This window comes from Aedes aegypti, chromosome 1, assembly GCF_002204515.2.
Source record: "Aedes aegypti strain LVP_AGWG chromosome 1, AaegL5.0 Primary Assembly, whole genome shotgun sequence".
Classification (NCBI taxonomy): domain Eukaryota; kingdom Metazoa; phylum Arthropoda; class Insecta; order Diptera; family Culicidae; genus Aedes; species Aedes aegypti.
The window spans coordinates 75,075,827-75,097,938 of record NC_035107.1 but is presented as its reverse complement, the minus strand read 5'-3'; the positions used below and the strand labels follow the sequence as shown (position 1 = coordinate 75,097,938).

The window sequence follows — 22,112 nt, the reverse complement described above, 5'->3', positions numbered from 1 at the left end:
TGTCTCTGCTCCAATCTGGTGACTGATGAGGTTCGATAATCTTCAGTACGTCAGTAGGGGAAGTGGTGGTAATATTAACACCTCAAGGTTTTCATCTCATTTCTAATGTAAAAATGATGAACTTGTATGCTTTTATAGCATAACATCTAGATAGGGATGTTTTCTGAAGTAGCTGCACGAATTCAGGGTAACATAACTAGGTTTTCGCTGTTGGTTTTTTTTTTTGAAAATGTTAGTTTTATCTGCACTATGCGGGTAAAATGAACAGTTCATGGTGGTAAAATGGATTGTGCTACTTTTCCCCGAACGTCAGTTTCCCGAAGGACCCGTTTCCCCGAAAAGTGTAGCAGTTCAAATAGGTGCTATAATAGTTTTCAGTGGCAGAATGGTGAATTAGAAAGAACGATAAGCAATCAAAAGAAGGAGGTATTTAGTCATTCGCGACTATCACCATGTTGCCAAAAGTGCTGAGGACGGTTAAACTCGTAAGAAACGCCAACCAAAAAAGAAGGGTGCTTATAAGACGACCAGTACGTTCACCCCACTGAAATGTATAAAGTTATGACAAATATGAATGCCAAAAACTTTTCGGGAACTGGCGTTCGGAAAACTGACATTCGGGGAAAAGTAGCACAACCGGTAAAATGAGTATCTAACAACACTTGTGGTTAAAATAAAAATTTTGGAAAATTCGAATTGCCTTGCCGAAAATGTCATTTTAAATTATTGTATTCTACTAAAAAATCTAGTTTTGTAGTTTTTGAAAATAATTATCAATTAAATTTTTACCAGTTATACCATTAAACGTCATTTATGATTGTCCGACATTTCCCCGAATGATTTCTTCCCGAAGGATTTTCTTCCGAAAACCATTTTCCCGAATGTACCGTTTCCCCGAAAGCTTTTTTAAGACATGTTTTATTTATTTTTAATAATTATCGGCGGCATCCACAAATTACGTAACGCTCTAGGGGGAGGCAGGAGTAGGCTCAAACGTTACGGCTCAAACACAAATTTGAAATTTTTCATACAAGAAGCGTTAAGGATGGTCACAACTTTCCAATGTAGGCATTACTTAACCTTCCGTCAGTCGCTCAAAAAAAATTACACCAGCGGTCGCATCGTGTACTTGTACTCAGTACAGCAATTTTGATTGTCAATCTAAAGCTAGGCAAGATAGAGTATTGATGTCAAAGTTGTTCGGTAGGTCAAGGACTCACAACTCACAACGGTCGCTTGTTTCGGAATTCTTTCACCAGTTGGCGCTAGTGAGCATGTAATTTTTCAAACACAGTTATCTCAGGATCCTGACTACCTAGAAAGATGCGGTCTTCGACAAAGTTGTTTAGTAGGTCATGCACTTACATATTATAGGTTATCTAACTTGAAATAATGCTATCAGATGGCGCTATAATTTTCGGGGAAATAGTTCATTCGAGAAAACGTCATTCGAATAAACTGCATTCGGTGAAATGTAGGACAATCGTCATTCATATTGCACATGAAAGATTGAAATTTAATTGAATAATTTTATACATGATTTTACCTATATTTTGTCATAAATTTAAATCGTTATCAAGATGTGATCATGATAACTTATTATTTTAATTTTTTCAGAGGATGAAGCTAGGCGTACATATTACCATCACAAGCATTTGTTTAGAAACCATTTTCAAAATGATGACTTAAACTTTAAAATTATCTCTTGTTTAGATCCTCATACTACATTATAGTTATTCTTACGGCATCTGATATGGAACGTATCGTTTTTATGTTGATCTCATAGCAAACCTTAAGTTCCTGCGAGTTTAAAATAGCATCAAATCAAATTTATACAAGTGGTTTCTAAGTTTGTTTTTCTTTTACAGTTTCAGTTTAATTGACCACAATAATGCATGTGTGCGACCGAAATTCAGTAGAATTTGTTTTATCTCTGTTATCAGTAAGGTGTTCATTTTACCACAACTTCCCCTATAAACTCAACTTACATACATCCGTCTACTGTCTAGTGTATAGCAAGTTCAAATGATCCGGTCGCTACTTTCGATTTTCTCTGTGCTATTGGGTCAACGGGCTTTGCGATTGAATGCGGAACTTTAATTGAAGGCGGACATGTATAACATGTAGATAGGTACGATGATTGATTGGTGGGTGGGATGATGATGGTATTCTTTTTCCATACAATACATGCTTACGATTGAACGGAGCAACACTCGCCTTTCAATGGTTCTCCAACTAACTGCTGCTTACTTCATTAGGGACGACCTAGCGCCCCTCTGACCCAATTTATTCACATTCTCAATTGCATCATTCAGTGCAGCCCCACCGGCGGTGCTGAGTCATTAGGTCGAAGTATGTTAGGCCGAATGGATCATGAGACCGAACGAGTTGAAAACGAAGAAGAAATGATAATGGCCCATTTGGTCTAACGAACTTCGGCCCAACGTACTTCGGACTAATGACCTGACACCGCTCCCCACCTTAGACAAGGGAAAACAATCATCCGTTTGCAGTGCTCTAAATTTAGTTTACTCATTATGCAAAATCCAATTACGGATGCAAATGTAGTTACACTACTGTGCGCGTAGTCTTGCCTGCTAGCTGCGAGGCATTGCAGTAACGTCAAACGTAGCTTCACAACCAAAGAATAAGTGAGGGAAAAATCAAGCACTTGACACCCCCGGCTCTCCACCCGGTTTCAGTTTACATTAGTGATAAAAATAAATCTCTTCGGTTGTTAGAATGTCCTTGCACTTGTTTGCGCGTCAACTTGTGAGTACGGTCTTCAAACAGCGATTTGTTTCTATGGCGAATGGCGAAGCATCGATTCAAGGGAAAACTCTCGAAGTACCATGAATAAAAAATTGCTTTAAATACACTCCTACGAGGATAAAATTACGACTTTGAATAAACGCAATCACTACATCAAAGCGACCAATTGGAATTCAATCGAATGAACCAAGCGTTCCAGAGAACAGGGACACAGAAAGTACATTATTTGGAAAAAGTCGCGGATCGATGATCAGCCGTACACAGAAGAGAGAACCAACAAACGAAAAATATAACCAGGCTGAGAAAAATGACAATCTGGTTTGCCCTCTTTTGTCGCGTGCAAGGAAACCTTTCAGACCATAGCCAGAATAACGAAATTATTCGCTTCAACGAACTGTCACGTCGCAGAAGTCTCGCTTTTTTTGGTCGTCGGATTTTTTCACGCGATGTGGTAACGAACAAAAGCACTCCACGAGTACTTTCCGGAGGAGCTTTGAGAGGGTCTTTGAGAGTCTTAACTCCAGAACTCAGTTGCTTTGTTGGTAGGTTTGACAAATACTCTTCTATGAGTGAATGGACTTAACGCTCTGAACATTTTCATAAGAAAAACGAATGTGGAAAACTAGTGTTTGTAATTTGTGATTACTAGAGTTAATTCAATAAATCGTTGGTCTTTCATCCTAAATACTTCGAGGCTAAAATATTAAACAAAACTAATATTCTTCACGGAATATGGATTCATAGTACCGTTTTGATTCACACTTTTGAATGGTTAGTGAAGATTTTGATTCCGCAGCATGAATAATTTTAAACACATATAATTGTGTGGGCTTTTCATGATTCTCATTCCGGACGTTTCCTTAGTTTTGCTTCATATTTCGAACAGTTTGATTTGAATTTCGAATAGCTCATGTAAACCATAATTGGAAAAGTCAAATCATCAATAGAAATTGTCAAACAACTAAAGAGATGTCTAAGGCAACTGGACATTATAAATGTTCAAAGATATCTATGAACAATACTCATTAGAACGCGCCTTGAGACTGAAAACTTTCGAACGAAAAAAATTGAATGCATGTTTCCCATACAAAGTAGTGTCCGGAATTTAAAGCTGTTCGTAATATTAATCAAACGGTACCATCAATGCATAACATTTGCAAGGAGCTTGTAACAAACAATCTTGAATTTGTAGGACATCCTGTTGAACTCAATGTAGACGATATTTATCTAAAACAATACATTGTTGGTAGCATTTTCTATGATAAGCTCAAGAAATTTCTCATTGAATTCAAAATATTTATGAGATTCATAAAAATCATAGCTTTCTCAAAAAGTTCATTATCTCTCTGAAAACATTTGTATCCTTCGGAATTCTCCGGCATTCTCTCGAGATAATCAACCGTTTGAAAAAAAATCAAATATTCGAAATTTCTTGGAAATTTGTGAATGTTAGAAAAATAATTCTTTAGATATCATATGAATACTTTCACATTCATATTAAACAACTAAACACGAAATATTTCCAATCATTTTCGAAATTTGAACTTGTGCATGATTTTTATCAGAACTGCCTAACTTTTAGTATTCAACTTTACAAAAATAAAATAAAATTGCATGCGCAACTCACAATGCAAAACAAAAATCTAAAAAAATGTGTTTCCACGTTAAAAATAATTTACGCTGGAAAAACGCAAAATAACATTAACCTACATTTATTAATTTCCAATAACACCTTTCCAGCAAAGCGTTCAGTCAAACAATTCGTTCGGACGATTATAATCCACCCGTTACAACACAAACGTTCAGCTTCTCCAACTTCCGGATCAATTACCGAAATGAACTTTTAATTAAGAATCGTTCTCATAGCAGCCTTCCTCTTCCATCTCATAAGCGTCCAGCTGCCGCAACCACTCGTAACACCCTTCTAAAAAACCCAAAACAATATTCACTTTCACTCTCGCTTCCCCGCGGAAAGCCGGCCGCTCAGTAAAACCCAAACCCAAGCCGTCTATCATCGCTGTGCACCTGTGCATATTAGCTTTTTGGTACCGGTCGATCGGATCCACACAAGCACCGATTCCTATTCCGGCTCCGAAACGCCAAATAGCCTTCCTAATTATTTCATTACGAACCAATTTTTCTGTATCGCTTCTGGTGCTCTGCAGTAACGCTTCCTCCCCTTCTGCATTGGATCTCCTCAACTTTTTAAATGCCACCTTAAATTACCAGGCCGTTTTTTTTTTTTTTTTGTATCGATATACGTCTTGCTCTGGGAAGTCGGATTTCCATCCGCCACAAAACTGGAACTGGTCGGATATCCCCCTTTAAAGCTGTAGGTACCCGATTGGTTAGGAATATCAAAGTCATGACAACCACTGGCTGCATTTAAATAATAATAATAATGTGTGCCAGCTACATGCTAAAATATCTAACAAACATTTTTCTTTGAAATTAAATTGTTTGCAATCATTACAAGTTTTCTACTAATAAGGATATAATGGTAAAATCTACTCAACATAGAAAAACATCCGAATACAACAAATGTTGATATAAACAACGATTTCTGATATAGGGGAGCCAGTTTTGGCCACCCTAAGGAAAAATATTGTTTGTATATAAATCAAAAGACCTTTGGTTACTGTGAATACGTTAAACGGAAGCTTTCAGAAACTAATCAGAAACTTTGTTTTTGTATTAAAAATTGGGGTGGTGAATACTGGACCATTTGCACCAGTTTTCACCACGTTTCTAATTTCGGTTCCTGAATTCGCCACCTACGTTGATTTCTTATAGAGGGTGGCGAATCAGGAACACCATGGCGAAAAATAGACGCAAAGGAGCAACAATTTTAAGATTTTTTTTCTATTATTTTCTGAGCAAATTTTGAAGTTCCTAAGAAGGTTTTCGTATCATCTTAAAACAATTATGCAAAGACTAAACAATTAGTAACCATTTATGTCGTAAAACTGTATATAATCCGGGGTGGCGAATAACTGGTACATGGCGAATACCGGTACACCTTCCCTAATTGAGTTTTTTTTTCTGATATGCATTTCTGATCGGATACCCCGACCTGTATATAACAACAAAATTGTATCTCATTCATCAAAGTTTGTTACAAATAACAAATTTTGTTTCATATATGACACTTTAAGTTCGAATAGTGACATAACAACAAGGTCTGTTTCACATTTGTAATAATTAAAAACATAATTATTTCAGAATTAATTAAAAATAATCAGTGAACATTCTTTGATACATATGCAGCAGGAGGGCTAAACGAGCTTGACGTTTTTATAGAGAAAATCGACGAAATATATGGGAAAAACTAAACCAATTCCATTTTTCACCGTAGATTGTGGTCTATTCGATAAAATTCTTTTATTAATTATTTTAAGATTAAACATAAAAAATATAAATTGGAAGTTGTACCTCGAGAAAACTAAAATTTGGTTTTCTCCGGGTGGAAAGGGCAGCTCTACAGAAAAAAGGTGCTTCGTTTAAGGTCAAATTTAGTGAATCTAGTCAGTAATAAACAATATTAGAGCCCTGTTTTTTTATTTGGCATAAACGTGTCGTTGTTTTGTATGAAGTGGTTCAAAAACTATTGTTTGTACCCGTTCCACCTACTGAAAAAAAATGTATTTTTTCTTACCGAAACGACTTTCGGTTTGTTGCAGTCTCTTCTAGCGTAAGTAATCCAATTGTTGCGGTAATGCCCTTGATGCTGTTTTCCTTTCTTTTGCCACAAATACGACACCGATTTATTGGCTTGTTTATATCTGAAGCCTCAATTCTTTCGAAATTGATGAAATACAACACTCTGTTTTCGCTTGTACCCAGGGCCGGATTTATAAATGTGGGGGCCCTGGGGCCAGAGTCTTGTTGGGGCCTTATTCCCAGAAAACCAATTTTGATGCTACAGTATGTTCTCGTTTGTAATTTCCCTTAAAACTTTTATGCTTCCCTTATAACTTTTATGGGGCCTTCCTTAGCCGAGTGGTTAGAGTCCGCGGCTATAAAGTAAAGCCATACTGAAGGTGTCTGGGTCCAATCCCCGCTTGGTCCGGGATCTTTTTGTGATGGAAATTTCCTTGACTTCCCTGGGAATAGAGTATCATCGTACCTGCCACACGATATACGAATGCGAAAATGGCAACTTTGGCTAAGAAAGCTCTCAGTTAATAATTGTGGAATAGCTCATAAGAACACTAAGCTGAGAAGTAGGTTCTGTCCCAGTGAGTAGGTAATGTCAAAACGGAGAAGAAGATTCTCCGATGCTCAATGTACTGGTTTTAATTACCAGAACTTAGATTGAACTGCTTTGAAACCCTCATAAGCACAAGTAGGAATCAATAAATGTAAGTGACAATAACCTACTTATAAGAAAACAGGTTTTGTAGTTTTTCAGTAATAATTATTCCGTACAAATAGTTAGACAGCCAATAAACAAGCATATCTTATACGAATCAAGACAGTACCTCAAAATCGACCAGAATGTCACTGTCAGTTACTTTGGGCCCCTCAGTTGTAATTCTATATACTTTATTTGAAATATATCAAAATAATGTTGTATTTCCTTTCTTTCCGACTTATTTATTGTTTGAAATTTAAGAAATATGTTAACCGCATTAATCCAACTATTTTTTTTATTTATATTTCTTTTTAAATTTATGTAACAGAGTACCACTCCAAACTCTTAGAAACAAGCAAAACTTAAACTCTGAGACCCAAAACAGTAAGGCGAATATATGGCACACTAAAGACAAACTTGAAAATAATTTAGATTTTAATCCAAAGGAAAACATTCTAGTACTAAATAAGAAACCTTAAATTTTCAAAACTTTCAATGTAATTCAAAAAGTTGGCACATATAATCGGTTTCTAATAATACTTAAATGTTCAATAGTAATTATTTCAGTCGTATTTTGTGGGAGCCCCTAAACTTTGGGGGATCGGGGGCCATGGCCCCTTGGATCCCCTGTAAATAGGGCCCTGCTTGTATCAATAGTTGCGATAAAGTGTTCCTATAATGAAGGATTTCATAAGCGTACAGGGATGCCGCAAGTATACGAAGTCAAATACAAATATATATATATATATATATATATATATATATATATATATATATATATATATATATATATATATATATATATATATATATATATCGCAACTAAAGAAACAGTTTACCAAATATAAATATAACTAGAGATCAGGGAGTCGTGAGTTCGATTCTCGCTGAGAAGACGTGTAACTTTTTCGCAAAACTTCACATCAATTTGTCCATTCAATCCAATTGCAAAGTATATGTAATGTTTAGCTTTTCGGTAGTTGTTAAGCTTCCACTCGGCTGGTTAGCCGTAATCCACGATTCATGATTAAAAGAAGTATGAAGATAATATTTTTCACTGAAATGCATTTCGTTTCTGTGATGTTATATTTTTCTCTTTGAGTAAATTCACGTTATGGGAACAACAAAAATATGTAACAAAGACGAAATAAAGACTTCCATGTTCCTTACAGTTGCCCAAAATGTTATGACACATAAGGTAATAGCAAAGACATATGAAGACCTTCATGTCCCTTGCAGTCGCCAAAAATTTTATGGCTCATAAAGTAATCTATAATGCCGTGAAAAGTGTACTGCGATCTGTCAAACTTGGGTATCTTTTGCACTACCGAGGGACCAAATGCAGTACTAGAAGCAGTGTTGACAGACTCACACACAAATCTCAATCAATGAGCTCTCCCGGGAGAGCAAACTCATTAGAGATCTGTTTAAAAAATCTCATGCCTGAGTTGTTTCGTGCAAAACCACTCAATCACGCTAAAGCCGTCAAGAATTCAGCCATAAAGCTTGTCAACAACTCGTGAAAACTTAATGTGGTTGTTTACTTTAGAAAAAAATTACTATAATTTTACCAGACGAATAAGAAAACATTGCCTTGTGTGAGTAAACTTTTTTTTCTATCTTTATTAACGAGATTTTTAGCCCTGAGCTAGTTCATCTCGGTACCCACGGCTTTACTTCCCTTCCGAAGGAAAACGTCACTGAAATTTTTAGTGACTTTCTTGGGGATGGGATTCGATCCCAGGTCCTCGGCGTGAGAGAAAAAGTAAGTGATGTTGTTGTTGTTGTTTGAGAGGGACTTTAACCCGAAGGTCATTCGTCCCTCAAAAAAAAAAAAAGTAAGTGAGTAAACTTTGGAAACATGAGACTATGAGTAATCAGATTAGTCAACTCATCCATGATTTTATGACTGCTGAGTAGCGTGAATTGCAGCCAGGCTTCTTCCTTGCTCTTGACTTATCCTCTTTTTCTCCCTTTTAATGATCAACTACAAAAGAGAAGCGATTTTACCCACACACAAACTGAGCGTACTTGATCTGCGGGATGAAGAGTTTACACGTTTGTCTTTGATTATTTTCATTCTCACAGTGGTAAAGAGTTTGTTTTGACAACCTCAGTGCTTAAAAGAGAAAGAGATTATTTTCTTCCTTTCTCAGCTTGGGGTAGAGCATTTTCAGACAGCTCTTCGTTGTCTCGTTGTACACGCAGCAAACTGGACTATCGAATTTCATACATTTTGCCATATGAAAGGTAGAACGATTATTGCAATATGAACGCTTTATGTATCGTTTTAGCATCACTCCGCATCAAGGCGTCGATAGGCGCGTGGTATACGCACGGGCCTATCGATCGCAAGGTTCTTGGTTCAGTTCCAGGTTGCCGCGTGAACTTATTTTGTTTTCAAATTCTGGTTTCATAAGGCAAATTTATGAATTTCAATCCGATTTCTTGTGGGGAATTTGCATAAGGGGTTCCTATGTTTATCGATAGTCAATTTGCCTGAGTGTAGCTCTTTGCCCAAAAGAGCAAAGAGGAAAGCGAAATCATGCTCTTGCGTTGACGGAGAAACCAACCTCAGTTCATTCCAAAAGCAATGATGATGTGTTTGCAGAGCTTCACAGTAAGCTAGAGCTGCTAGAACAAATGGAAGATGTGCGTTTGGATAGAGCCAACGTTTCTCTCCACTCTCTCAGCCACGGATTATTCAACCAACATCGAATGCAGACTCATAATTGTTGTTAGCGTACGAGGTCGCTCCATCTATCAGATCAAGATGAGCAAAATAACGCCTGATTGCAGCTCACGCATGAAAAACTTCAATCGTGAGTTATAAGAATTTGAGTTTTTCAGAACACAGACGAGAAGTGGTTTTCCAGAACACTGACTAGAAGCGACTACTATTTCTCTATTCGCCTTTGTATGTACATTTAATGAGCTTCTTGGAATTAGAGCGTACTTAGTACTTCCACTATTGGAACATTTACTCTCGTAGAATCCTCAAATCAATAATGAAAGAAATTCATTGACTGCAGCGCCATACATGGACAGAAATGTGATTGGAACCGTTTTCTCATATATTTGATCAATTTTCTCCATACAAACTACAAACTCGCTCTTCCTTGGAATTAATGGATTCTGCTTATTATTTCACTTTAGCTTTTAGGGCCCAAATAAACAAATCCAACCACTTTTCTACAGTTTCATTAGTTTGATTTGTTTGCTTGAAAAGAGCAACCTCACTATGCAGCTAATAAAATGCAGGCCATTTACCATAATGCCATATAACATAATGATCATTTGACAAAATGGCCATTTTGCATAACGGCCATTTGGCATAATTAAAAAAATCCAGATTATATTTTCATTGTCTTTATATTCGTTAACTTATCAACTTAATTCAATTGTTCCTTTCAATTCCGCTCTAGACAGCAGAGTTGAATCACTTCTGAGTACCAACCGGCGCTATTCAAGTCTTGCTTGTTGCTGTGAGTACTCATTCGTATTGATTCATCAAAGAGAGTAATATCAGGAGTGTACGATTAGGCGGCAGAGAGCGAGCTCGCTAAAATCAATGCTAGCTCGCGTTCAGTATAATAAGGGCGTATATGCAGTGATCGATTACTCTTCATAGATTTTTTCTTTAACTTATTACTTGGCCAGACGACTCTTTTTAACTGCTATTTTATTTTCAGTAGAATGTACTCAACGTCCCTCGCCATACTGCATCAAAAAATATTATGAAAATCGATTGGATTTCATATATCAATCGAAAAAGAAAATCAACGAAGAGAAATCGATCATTGCAGATACGCCTGTATGATACTAAACGCGAGTTATGTTGCTTTCTGAACATCTATGCTCAGTACATATTTCAATGACGACCTACTTCGCCTTAATGCGCTGAAAGATTATTCTCATCGTTGAAGAAAATGAAAAAAAAAATATTCAGGGACAAAATAGGCAAAGAGTGATCGAACGCTATCACGCTAATGCAATGTTCTACAAACTTCTAGGCAATTCAATTATGCAGAGAATGGTGTAAAAAAATTAAAATTGGTTGGAAAATGTTGAAGTTATGTTGATTTTACTAGAAGTCAACTTTTGTAGCTCGAAAATCTACCTTCAAGCCGCTTGCGTCTCCTCTAAATATCAATATTTTTGTTTCATATTTGAACACAGTTCATTTGAAACCATTTAAAATCGAAAGAGCACAAACATTTTGGGGTTCAAGAAATATCGAACCCCAATATGGGGCCTTCCTTACCGAGTGGTTAGAGTCCGCGGCTACAAAGCAAAGCCATGCTGAAGGTGTCTGGGTTCGATATGGTCGGTCCATGATCTTTTCGTAATGGAAATTTCCTTGACATAGAGTACCATCGTACCTGCCACACGATGTACGAAGGCAAAAAATGGCAACTTTGGCAAAGAAAGCTCCCAGTTAATAACTGTGCTCATAAGAACACTAAGCTGAGAAGCAGGCTTTGTCCCAGTGAGGACGTAATGCCAAGAAGAAGAAGAAATATCGAAAAATAAGTCGCACCCTAATGCACATTGATTCCAAAGCCATACCTAGGAAGTCAAAAATGTTTGCGCTTTCGGGTAGTGTTTGATCCGTTGAATGTGTTGCAAGTTCCTGTGGAGTGAGCAACAAAATCAGGATGGTGCCCGGTTCGCGTAATAACCGCACTATCAATTTCGGCCACCAGTCTATATGCTCACGTATCTGTTTCAAATCATTTCTTTATCGTTTACCGAAACGAATCCTTTCCCATATACAAACTCCCAGTGCTTTCTTGTGGAAGTGCAGAGGACTCCTCCTTACTGGTGGTTGAAATAATGAGAGCACCAGTACTTACACATTGAAGATGTTACTGACCCTGAGTAACATCTGTTGGTTCCCTGTGAAAGTACAGCTGTTCTTGCAATAACGAAATAGCAACTGCGAGCGGTCAATCATACTCATGCTCATCCAAAAGTTTCCTGGAATATATGTCTTAGGATGTGTAATAAGTGACATTATTGATGTATGTTCATTGATCGATGGTCGGCCCTTCTCCGACATAACGAACGTCAGAACCTATCGTGGCGCTAATATTGACTCTGACCTCTATCTGGTGATGGTGATACTGCGCCCAAAACTATCCGTCATCAACGATGTATGGTACCGACGCCTGCCTCAGTAAAATCCTGCGCGGCTAAAGCGACCGGATGTCGCCTACGCGTACACGCAGCATCTTGAGGCAGCGTTGCCGTATGAGGGCGAGCTCGATGGACTGCTGGAGGACAGTCAAAGCAGCCATTAACGACGCTGCCGAAAGCATTGTCGGATATGATAAACGGAGATCAAGAAACGATCGGTTCGACGAGGAGTGCCAGGAGGTTTTAGAGGAGAAGAATGCAGTGCAAACTGTAGTACTGTAGCGTGGTACGTGGCAAACGCTGTACCGTTCTCAAGAGACACGTAAGTTCTATCAGAAGCTCAACACATGCCGAAAGACTTCGTGTAGCGAGCTAAAATGTGCCGGGATAAGGATGGGAGCATCTTGACGGACGAAAGCGAGGTGATCGAAAGGTGGAAGTAGCACTACGACGAACACCTGAATGGCGCAAAGAACGCTGGCACAGATGGTCAGGGTAGCGAAGGCGATGTTTACGTCAGCACAGCGGACAGTGGAAACCAACCAGCTCCCACGATGGGGGAAGTTAAGGATGCCATTCAACAGCTCAAGAAAAATATGGCCGCTGGCAAGGATGGCATCGGAGCCGAACTCATCAAGATGGACCCAAAGAGGTTGGCCGCTTGTCTGCATTGGCTGATAGTTAGAATCTGGGAAATGGAACATCTACCGGAGGAATGGAATCAAAGCGTTATATGCCCTATCTACAAAAAAGGCGACAAGCTGAAATGTGAAAATTGTCGTGAAATCACTATCCTAAACGCCGTCTATCATCTATCACCTATAGCAAACGAGTTCGTTGGAAGGTATCAAGCAGGTTTCATCGGCGGCCGCTCGACAACGCACCAGATCTTTTCAATGCGGAAAATGCTCCAGAAATGCCGTGAGTACCAGGTCCCTACGCATTATCTGTTCATCTATTTCAAGGCGGCATACGACAGTATTAACCGTGTAGAGCCGTGAAGATCACGGATGAGAGCAAGGTGTCATGTGGAGAGCCGGACTTGATAGTCGAGGCACGATTTTCATGAGATCCGGACAATTTGTTTGCTTCGCCGACGACATGGATATTATTGGGAAAAAATTGAAACGGTGGCAGATTTGTTGACCCGCCTGAAACGCGAAGCAACTCGAGTCGGACTGGTAGTGAATGCCTCTAAAACAAAGTAGGCGGAACTGAGCACGACAGGGCCTTCGAGCTGGTGGACGAGTTTGTCTATTTCGGAACCTTGCTGACGGCTGACAACAATGTTAGTCGGGAAATACAAAGGCGCATCATCAATGAAAGTCGTGCCTACTATGGGCTCCAGAAGAAACTGTGGTCCATAAAGATTCACCCAGCACCAAATGCACGATGTACAAAACGTTCATAAGATTGCCCAAGTAATATTGATAGTCGAATAAAAGCTTATTCAGCTAATTAACAGGAAAGTATAAACAGGTACAGCTCCTTTTCAGCTGAATAAACTGTTATTAAGCTACCAACTTTACTAAGGTGGTAGTGCTCTACTGGCATGAGACGTGGCCTATGCTAGAGGAGGGCTTGCAAGCTTTTAGGGGTTTCGAGCGCCGAGTGCTAAGGACGATCTTCGGCGGCGTGCACGAGAACGGTGAGCGGCGGCGAAGAATGAACCACGAGCTCACCCAACTCTACGGTGAACCCAGTACTCTGAAGGTGGCTAAAGCTGGAAGGATATGCTGCGCAGGGCATGTTGCAAGAATGCCGGACAACAGCCCTGTAAAGGTGGCGTTCGCTTCGGTTCCGGTCGGAACAAGAAGGCGTGTGGCATAGCGAGCTAGGTGGATTGACCAGGGGCTTATTCATAAATTTCATAACGCCAAAGGGGGTGGGTGAGTGTCCTCATGATGTTACGGCTCATACAAAATCAGCGTTATGAAATATGTGCACCAGGACCTGGAAAGCGTGGGTCGCAATCGAGGGTAGAGATGAGCGGCCATGAACCGAGTGAATTGACGAAATATTGTTGGCAAGGCTATGTCAAGTTATTTGATGTAGAACCAAATAAATAAATAAATAAATAAATAACTAAATAATAACATGCTCATACAACTCGAAGAAAGAATATTTCATAAAATCTCTGGAGGACCAAGAACATCGGTACAAATATATACATTCATGATGTACTAGATTATGGTATTTTGAGGTTATGTTCCTTAGTCTGATGTGTTCAAGAAAATGGAGTATATGTTTTCATTCGTCTGTCGGATAACCCCAAAATACAAATCAATATGATGCTCCGTTTACCAATATCAAGGCTTAAAAGTCTATACCATAATTGAATACCATCTAGATGCCTACGCTTAAAGATCGTAAAGCTTGGATTACCAAGAATATCGATACACATTAGGGTGCCATTGGAATATATGGGAAAAATTTTGCCATCGAATTTCAAAAAATGGTTCAAAAATTTGTCTCCTCGAAAATGCCATTTTCTACATTTAATATGTGGTGGGGTGGTTCACTTATTTTCCATTAGGGTGGGCCTTTCTGCCGAAAATTCATAATTTGAATGAGATATTAAAAACAATAGTATTTTATCACCTCTTTCATCATCGTAGGGCATTTCCTTCATTAGATTCGTGATATTTTATTAGGGTGGCTCACTTATTTTCCATTGGTGTTTGCCGAAAATAAAAAAAATCAAGAAATTTTGAATTTGATCCTTGTTTTAGCACAATAGTATTTTAACACCTCTTTAATAATCGTGGGCCATTGTCTTCATTTTTGTTTAGAGGGGCTTTAAATTCTTCTGAATTAATGCGCCTCTAGTTCCATTTGATATGCGACATCATCGTAGGACACTGTTAACATATTTCATTAGGGAGTTTCTCTCATTTCCCATTAGGGTGCATCATTTTTCGTATAGTTTGAAACCATGATTTCTCGCAAAAGTTTCTTCCACTTTCCTTAATTATAGTGTCATTGTAAAAATTCAACCTTAATGTCTACAGACCGAAAGATTATGGTGTGGACTAGTACATAATATTTGTGTAATGTTCGACGAAAAATGTAAAGGTAACATAGTTAACAACAAAAGAGTTTTCTAGAAAGCCTCTCATTGTTAGAAAGGTCCTTATGAAAAGTTTTGCGTGGTTTTCATTCGGAATGCAACACTTCACTAAGCTGAACCAGTTCGGAGTCCTCGTCTCATACAAAATCCGCTTGTTATTTCGTGATTTCAGATGCACTCATCTCAAAGATCAAGGATTGAGCCTCAGTGACCTTTCCAATTCAGTTTTGCACCATCTGTGTAAGCTCAGATAAAAAAAATTAGAGTGGTTGGTGAGAAGGCTCTGAACTGTAACCCCGGGGCCCTTAAGATGGGGTACTGTTAGATTTTGCAATGGTTGTAGTAGCAATAAGGTAAGCAACGAAAGGGAGAGGAAAGGAATTGTGATATTAAAAAAATATCATGTTGGTTGTTTTTGGTACATTACATCGCATATATTTCCTAAATTACATCTGATTTGTTTGGACTTTTATACATTCCTACTCCGTAGGAATTGCTGCACGAACTCTGAAAATATTCTTGGAGAAATTCCCTGGAGGAGCTTTTAAAGGAACACCGAAAGAATTCCTGGAAAAACTCCGAAGGAAGTCCTGGAGAGACTCCGAAGTGAATCTTGAAGGAATTCCGAAGAAATTCTTGGGGGTATGCTCGGAGTAACTCTGAAGGAATTCCCGGCAGAACTCTTGAGGATTTTTCAGAGGAAATCTGAAAAAATTCCGGCAGGAACTCCATAGGAAATGCTGCAGGAACTCTGAAAATATTCTTGGAAAAATTTCCAGAGGAACTCTTAAGGAATTTCTGGAGGAACGTTTAAAAGAACACCGAAGGAATTCCTGGAAAAAAACTCAAAAATTATCCCTGGAGAAACTCCGAAGTTAATCTTGAAGGAATGCCGAAGAAATTCTTGTGGGTATGCTCGGAGTAACTCTGGAGGAATTTCCGGCAGAACTCTTGAGGATTTTTCAGAGGAAGTCTGAAAAAATTCCGGTAGGAACTCCGTAGGAATTGAAAAGAAAATCTGGGAGGACCTCCAAAGAAATTCCTGAAGGAGCTTGGAGGAATTCCTGGAAAATCTTGAAAGAATTGCTGTAATAAACCTCTGCGAAAATAGCTGGAGTCCGAAGGAAGTCCTGGAGAAACTCCGAAGTAAATCTTGAAGCAATTCCGAAGAAATTCTTTGGGGTATGCTCGGAGTAACTCTAGAGGAATTCCCGACAGAACTCTTAATGATTTTTCAGAGGAAGTCTGGAAAAATTCCTGCAGGAACTCCGTAGGAATTGCTGCAGGAACTCTGAAAATATTCTTAGAGAAATGTTTTTATGTTGTTTTTTGTACCAATTTCGTAGGAGCCAGTCGCCAGTTGTCAGAAGAAATGCAGAAAATCCAGGCAATCAACGAAGACTGCGCATCTACATTTACCAACCGCACACAGTGGCATTTCAGTGGCATGGGAGCGGATGGTGAAATCAGTAAAAGTGGCAATGGCAGCATTATCGGACAGTCCACACCACTCCAGCGACGAGGTATTCGAAATAATAATTCTTGGGGGTATGCTCGGAGTACCTCTTGAGGAATTTCCGGCAGAACTTTTGAGAATTTTCCAGAGGAAGTCTGGAAGAATTCCTGGAGGAGCGTTTAAAGGAACACCGAAGGAATTCCTGGAAAAACTCAAAAATTATTCCTGGAGAAACTCAGAAGTGAATCTTGAAGGAATTCCGAAGAAATTCTTGGGGGTATGCTCGGAGTAACTCTGGAGGAATTCCCGGCAGAATTCTTGAGGATTTTTCAGAGGAAGTCTTAAGAAATTCCGGCAGGAACTCCGTAGGAATTGCGGCAGGAACTCTCAAAATATTCTTGGAGAAATTCCCAGAGGAACTCTTAAGGAATTCCTGGAGGAACGTTTAAAGGAACACCGAAGGAATTCCTGGAAAAACTCAAAAATTATCCCTGGAGAAACTCCGAAGGAAGTCCTGCAGAAACTCCGAAGTTAATCTTGTAGAAATTCCGAAGAAATTCTTGGGGGTATGCTCGGAGTAACTCTGGAGGAATTCCCGACTGAACTCTTGATGATTTTTCAGAGGAAGTCTGGAAAAATTCCTGCAGGAGCTCCGTAGGAATTGCTGCAGGAACTCTGAAAATATTCTTGAAATGTTTTTAATATCCCATCAAATTATGATTTTTCGACAGAAAGGCCCACCCTAATGGAAAATAAGTGAACCACCCTAATAAAATACCACATATTAAATGTAGAAAATGGCTTACGATAATGTGAGAGATGTTCCAATACTATTGTCTTCAATATTCAATTAAAATTCTATTTTTTATTTTTTTTTATTTTTTAACAAAAAGGACCACCCTAATGAAAAGTAAATGAACCCTCCTAATGAAATATCATATGTAATATGCTTTCAGTGATCAACAATGATATAGGATATGTTTCAATACTATTGTCTTGAATTTCTCAGCAATTGAATTCAAATCGTTCATTTCAAATTTAATTCACTCCCCCAACTCAAAAATTAACCAAGTCCCAAAAGGTCGATTTTTTCAAAAAAAAAATTCCAAATAGCACCAGATCTCGACGTTTCATGCATTTCTAAGACATCTGGCATCAAAAAAAATTTCGATTTCGGAAATTTCATGTACCCCCCTTGGGAGATTTTTCATGGGTCAAAAAAGCCAAACTTTGACCGCTTTGGGGGTCCACTTAATGAAGTCCGATTGAGCTCAAATTTTGCATGGGGACTTTTTTCGAGGAGACAAAACTTTTGAGTAATTTTTTTTTAAATTCGATTTGGCACCCTAATACACATCAATCGCATACTCTGTAAGAATTGTGCTAACTTAGTAACAAAATCTGTTTCAAATCTGTTGTAATTCGCTGCTCGGGATGTAAAACCTTCACCGCTCAGTGCCACTAAACATCAGCATCACCAAATTGAAAAAGAAAATCCCTTTTTTTGTTGTTGGTGATGATGGCGCGATGATGCAATCAATCATGGGAAACGATCCACGCAAATCGACGCCGGTGGCGGTGGCGCTTGGTGGAGAAAAATCTTCTCCATCCACTCTGTCCGACTCGGTGTGGATGATGCGACGCGGAGGAAGGTTACAACTGCTCACGGACGTTTGATTGTTGTTTCCATATTTCTCGTACGTTCGAGTGTCTCTCTCTGTTCGGAAAATCGATTTTTGAAATTTGAATTTTGCAATAGCGAATCAATTCTGGGGGCGAGACGACGCAACGGTGAACGTCAGCTTGATCAATTGATCGATTCAACGTTGTGGGGTTTGAAGGATTGTCGAGCTTTCGATCAGAGGACATTGTTGCAATTTAATTTAAATTAGATTTTAGAAATCTCAACCAGATTACCTATGGCAGATGATTTGTGAAATCATCTAGCGGTTTAAAGCACGTACAGGATCATGTGCTGAAGAGTAGCAAGTGCATAACGAACGGTATCTAAACAGGCTGCTTGCATCGGGATAACGTTCATCGGGCTCATCATCAAGGAAGATGTTGAATGCTTCAACCAAAGAGGTACCAGCGGAGTCCGCAACGCGTGTATAGAAGCAACGCTCAGAGGTTGGAAGCAGGAATGAGATAATTCCGCTAAAGGTAGATGGACCAAATGTATCAGAATGGTGTTAAAGAAACCATGAGGAACTTAACTTTTACCTGACGCAGTTTCTGTCAGGACATGGTTGCTATAGACAGTACCTGCATAGGTTCGGGCACTCAGAATCTCCTGCGTGCCCCAATTGTGCTGGTGTGTAGGAAACAGTGGAGCATGTCGGGTTCGATTGCTCCCGCTTCATTGTTGTGAGAAGTCGCATGCTCGCTACATGCGGAGGGCAGTAACTACGGCTGTATTATCAGCTTAATCAGAATTTGAATCAGAACAGAAGACATAACCTAGAAAACAAAATCAAATTATCATTACAGTTCTCATTTCCGAAGGGTAATAATTTTCCTTCACGAAAAACATACTTTCCGGTGTTCACCTTACAAATTCAGGTCAGACAAGGTCTGTCATCCTCATTCTCTTCCACGCCATAATCGAATTTATTTGCAAATTGAAACGTTTCTCACTTCCTCCGTTAAAAAGAAAACTTAGTTTCCTTCACACTTAATGTAACTTTTCATCTCCGGTTTGCTTTTTCTCCCCTGCAGATTGCATCCTGAAAGCGAAGTCTCAATCTTCCCGCCCAAGACGAACGGAGACACTTTCCTTAAAACCTTACCTTCGTTGAAAGCTTCTGCATAGTCGGTAGACCAGAGACAAACGGGTGCCCTGAATGCCATTATCGGAGGCGGTGGTGGTGGAGCTTCGGACCGTTGAGAGGATAATGCCAATAAAATAATTGCCCTTGGAGAGAGAGAGGAGGTTGGAGTGCAAAGGTGGCGAAACAGGAAGCAGTTGAGGGGAGGACCCTCGAAGCCGAAGACGACAAGCTGTGGCCTTCCGGCCGCACGGGTGGACGTCGTCAGGTGGAGGCGGTGGTGGTGCACCGGAAACGGCACAATTCCATCGCCAAAATGACACAGTACTGGTGGAAGCACTGGTTCTGGATTACCGTGTTTGCAGGTGAGCTTTATAATCATAATTGTAATCATAATTCATTCTTTCTAGTACCTAGTATTATAAGTTATAATTTATAACAGCTAGTCCATATTAGTACAGCATACAACATGGCTGGCCTGAAAATCAGTTTGAAGACAAAAAGCTTGTTCTTAAGACAAAGTCTCGATAAATAAATACATATAGACATTGTACATATTTGTTACATTGAATTTTTATCTAGCATGAGCCCTGGAAAGTCATTTTCATCTAAGCAAATTATTGGAACCTCTCTCATCGTTAATCATGTCTACCATTTTTGCAAGTGTCAAGACAAATATCCAATCTTTTTTGCAATCTACTACAGATAACACGCAGCGGTCGTCCTTTGGCGGAAAGGCTTGTGCCATCCGTAAACAAAGATTTTTGACATTCCTGAGGTAACTCAGATGTTAAAATATTGGTCCCAAAATAGTGCCTTTAGAAATACCAGAACTCTTTCGTACATGGAGTTCTGAAAAATAACGATTTGACAGATGTTTTTTTTATTATTCTAACAATTGTATATTCTTCCTCGCGAACCTATCTAGCAATTATTTCAAAACTTCCCTCGGAGATTCCATAAAGAATTCTCTTAGTAATTTCTGTAGTGATAGATAGATTTATTGAACACCGCTAGCGCATGACGGCTCACCATAGTAGCATGTCCGAAAGAATTTGAAACTATTGAAAACCAGAGCTACAGGTCCAAAGCCCTGATAAAGGTGGATGGTTGTGATGGCTATGACCGTGGTCATCATGTAAAGAACAAGCGGACGATGCTGTATCGTGTCAGCATCGAGGAGGCAGTCCCTCTAGCACGATGTAGGTAGCGCAACCCTGGTTAGGTAGCCTATCGAAGACTCTTCACCAACCAAGAAAGGCAAAAGTAGAGCAAACGGATTGATTTTACGGCAACAGACCCGGCAACGAATAAAGGACAACGATTGGAAAGTTGGATCTTGGAACGTGAGAACTTTGAATGAACCCGTGCGTGTTGGGCTCCTGGCTCGTGAACTGCGGAATGTCGGCGTGAACGTGGCAGCTATCCAGGAAATACGCTGGCCGATAACCGGAGAACGCGAATTCCGAGCGGTGGACCCCATCGCCCACACTTCATTCAAGTACCACATCTACTAAAGCGGTGGCGACAGAGCAGAACGTGGGGTTGGCTTCATAGTGATTGGGAAGCAGATGAAGCGAATTATTCGGTGGAAACCGGTAAGCGACCGAATCTGTGTGTTGAGAATGAAGGGCAAGCTCTTCAACTACAGCCTGATCAGCATATATGCGCCAACGAACGATAAGCCCGATGACATGCAGCATGAGTTCTATGAGAGCTACGGATAAGGCCCAAAACAAGACGTCAAGATAGTCATCGGCGACGCAAATGCGCAGATCGGGAAAGAAGATTTCTTCCGACCCGTCATTGGAATGGAAAGCCTTCATTCCGTTACCAAAGATAATGGCCTGCGGCTAGTAACCTTCGCTGCTGCTAGAGGGATGGCAATCAGCAGTACATACTTCGCGCGAAAGAATATCCGCAAACACACCTGGCAACACACGAGCGGCGATGCCTGCTCCCAAATAGACCACGTGCTGGTTGATGGGCGACATTTCTCAGATGTCATTGATGTCAGGACCTTCCGAGGCCCTAATATCGACTCGGATCATTATCTCGTTGTAGCTAAAATTCGGGCGCGGTTATCCAGCGTCACGAGTTCCGCAACACACAGAACGCTACGCTTCAATATACAACGCTTGTCGACTGATGGGGTAGCTGCGCAGCACCGTCAGCAACTAGACGAGAAGTTGGGAAGAGTCAACGTTGCTGGAGACGTCGACAGCCTGTGGGACCCTATCCACGAAGCTGTGACAACAACGGCGCGGGAAGTGATCGGCACTGGTCAACGACGAAGACGGAACGACTGGTTCGATGAAGAATGCCAGAGGGTGACAGACATGAAGAATATCGCCAGAAGCCGTATGCTTGTGGCCGGTACCCGACAGAACAGAGAGCGGTACAGGGCAGCGAGAGCCGAAGAAAAGCGAATCCACCGCAGAAAGAAAAGGCAGCAAGAAGAAAGTGTGGTAGCTGACGCACAATAAAGCATGAACCGGAATGATATGCGGAGATTTTATGCAACGGTCAATGGTGCGCGGCACAATACCGTAC

At 39.8% G+C, this 22,112-nt stretch overlaps 1 protein-coding gene across 4 annotated transcripts in view; it reads left to right on the top strand.

Moving 5' to 3' along the window:
- The window catches only part of LOC5569924, a 155,247-nt gene that overhangs the window by 120,543 nt on the left and 12,592 nt on the right, over window positions 1-22,112 (top strand). For all 4 annotated transcript variants that reach the window (XM_021840151.1, XM_021840145.1, XM_001658770.2 and 1 more), the window contains one exon: window positions 19,510-19,924. In XM_021840151.1, coding sequence (XP_021695843.1) covers window positions 19,876-19,924 — 49 coding nt within the window. In that variant the 5' untranslated portion in view covers window positions 19,510-19,875. The remainder of the gene's footprint in view (window positions 1-19,509; window positions 19,925-22,112) is intronic.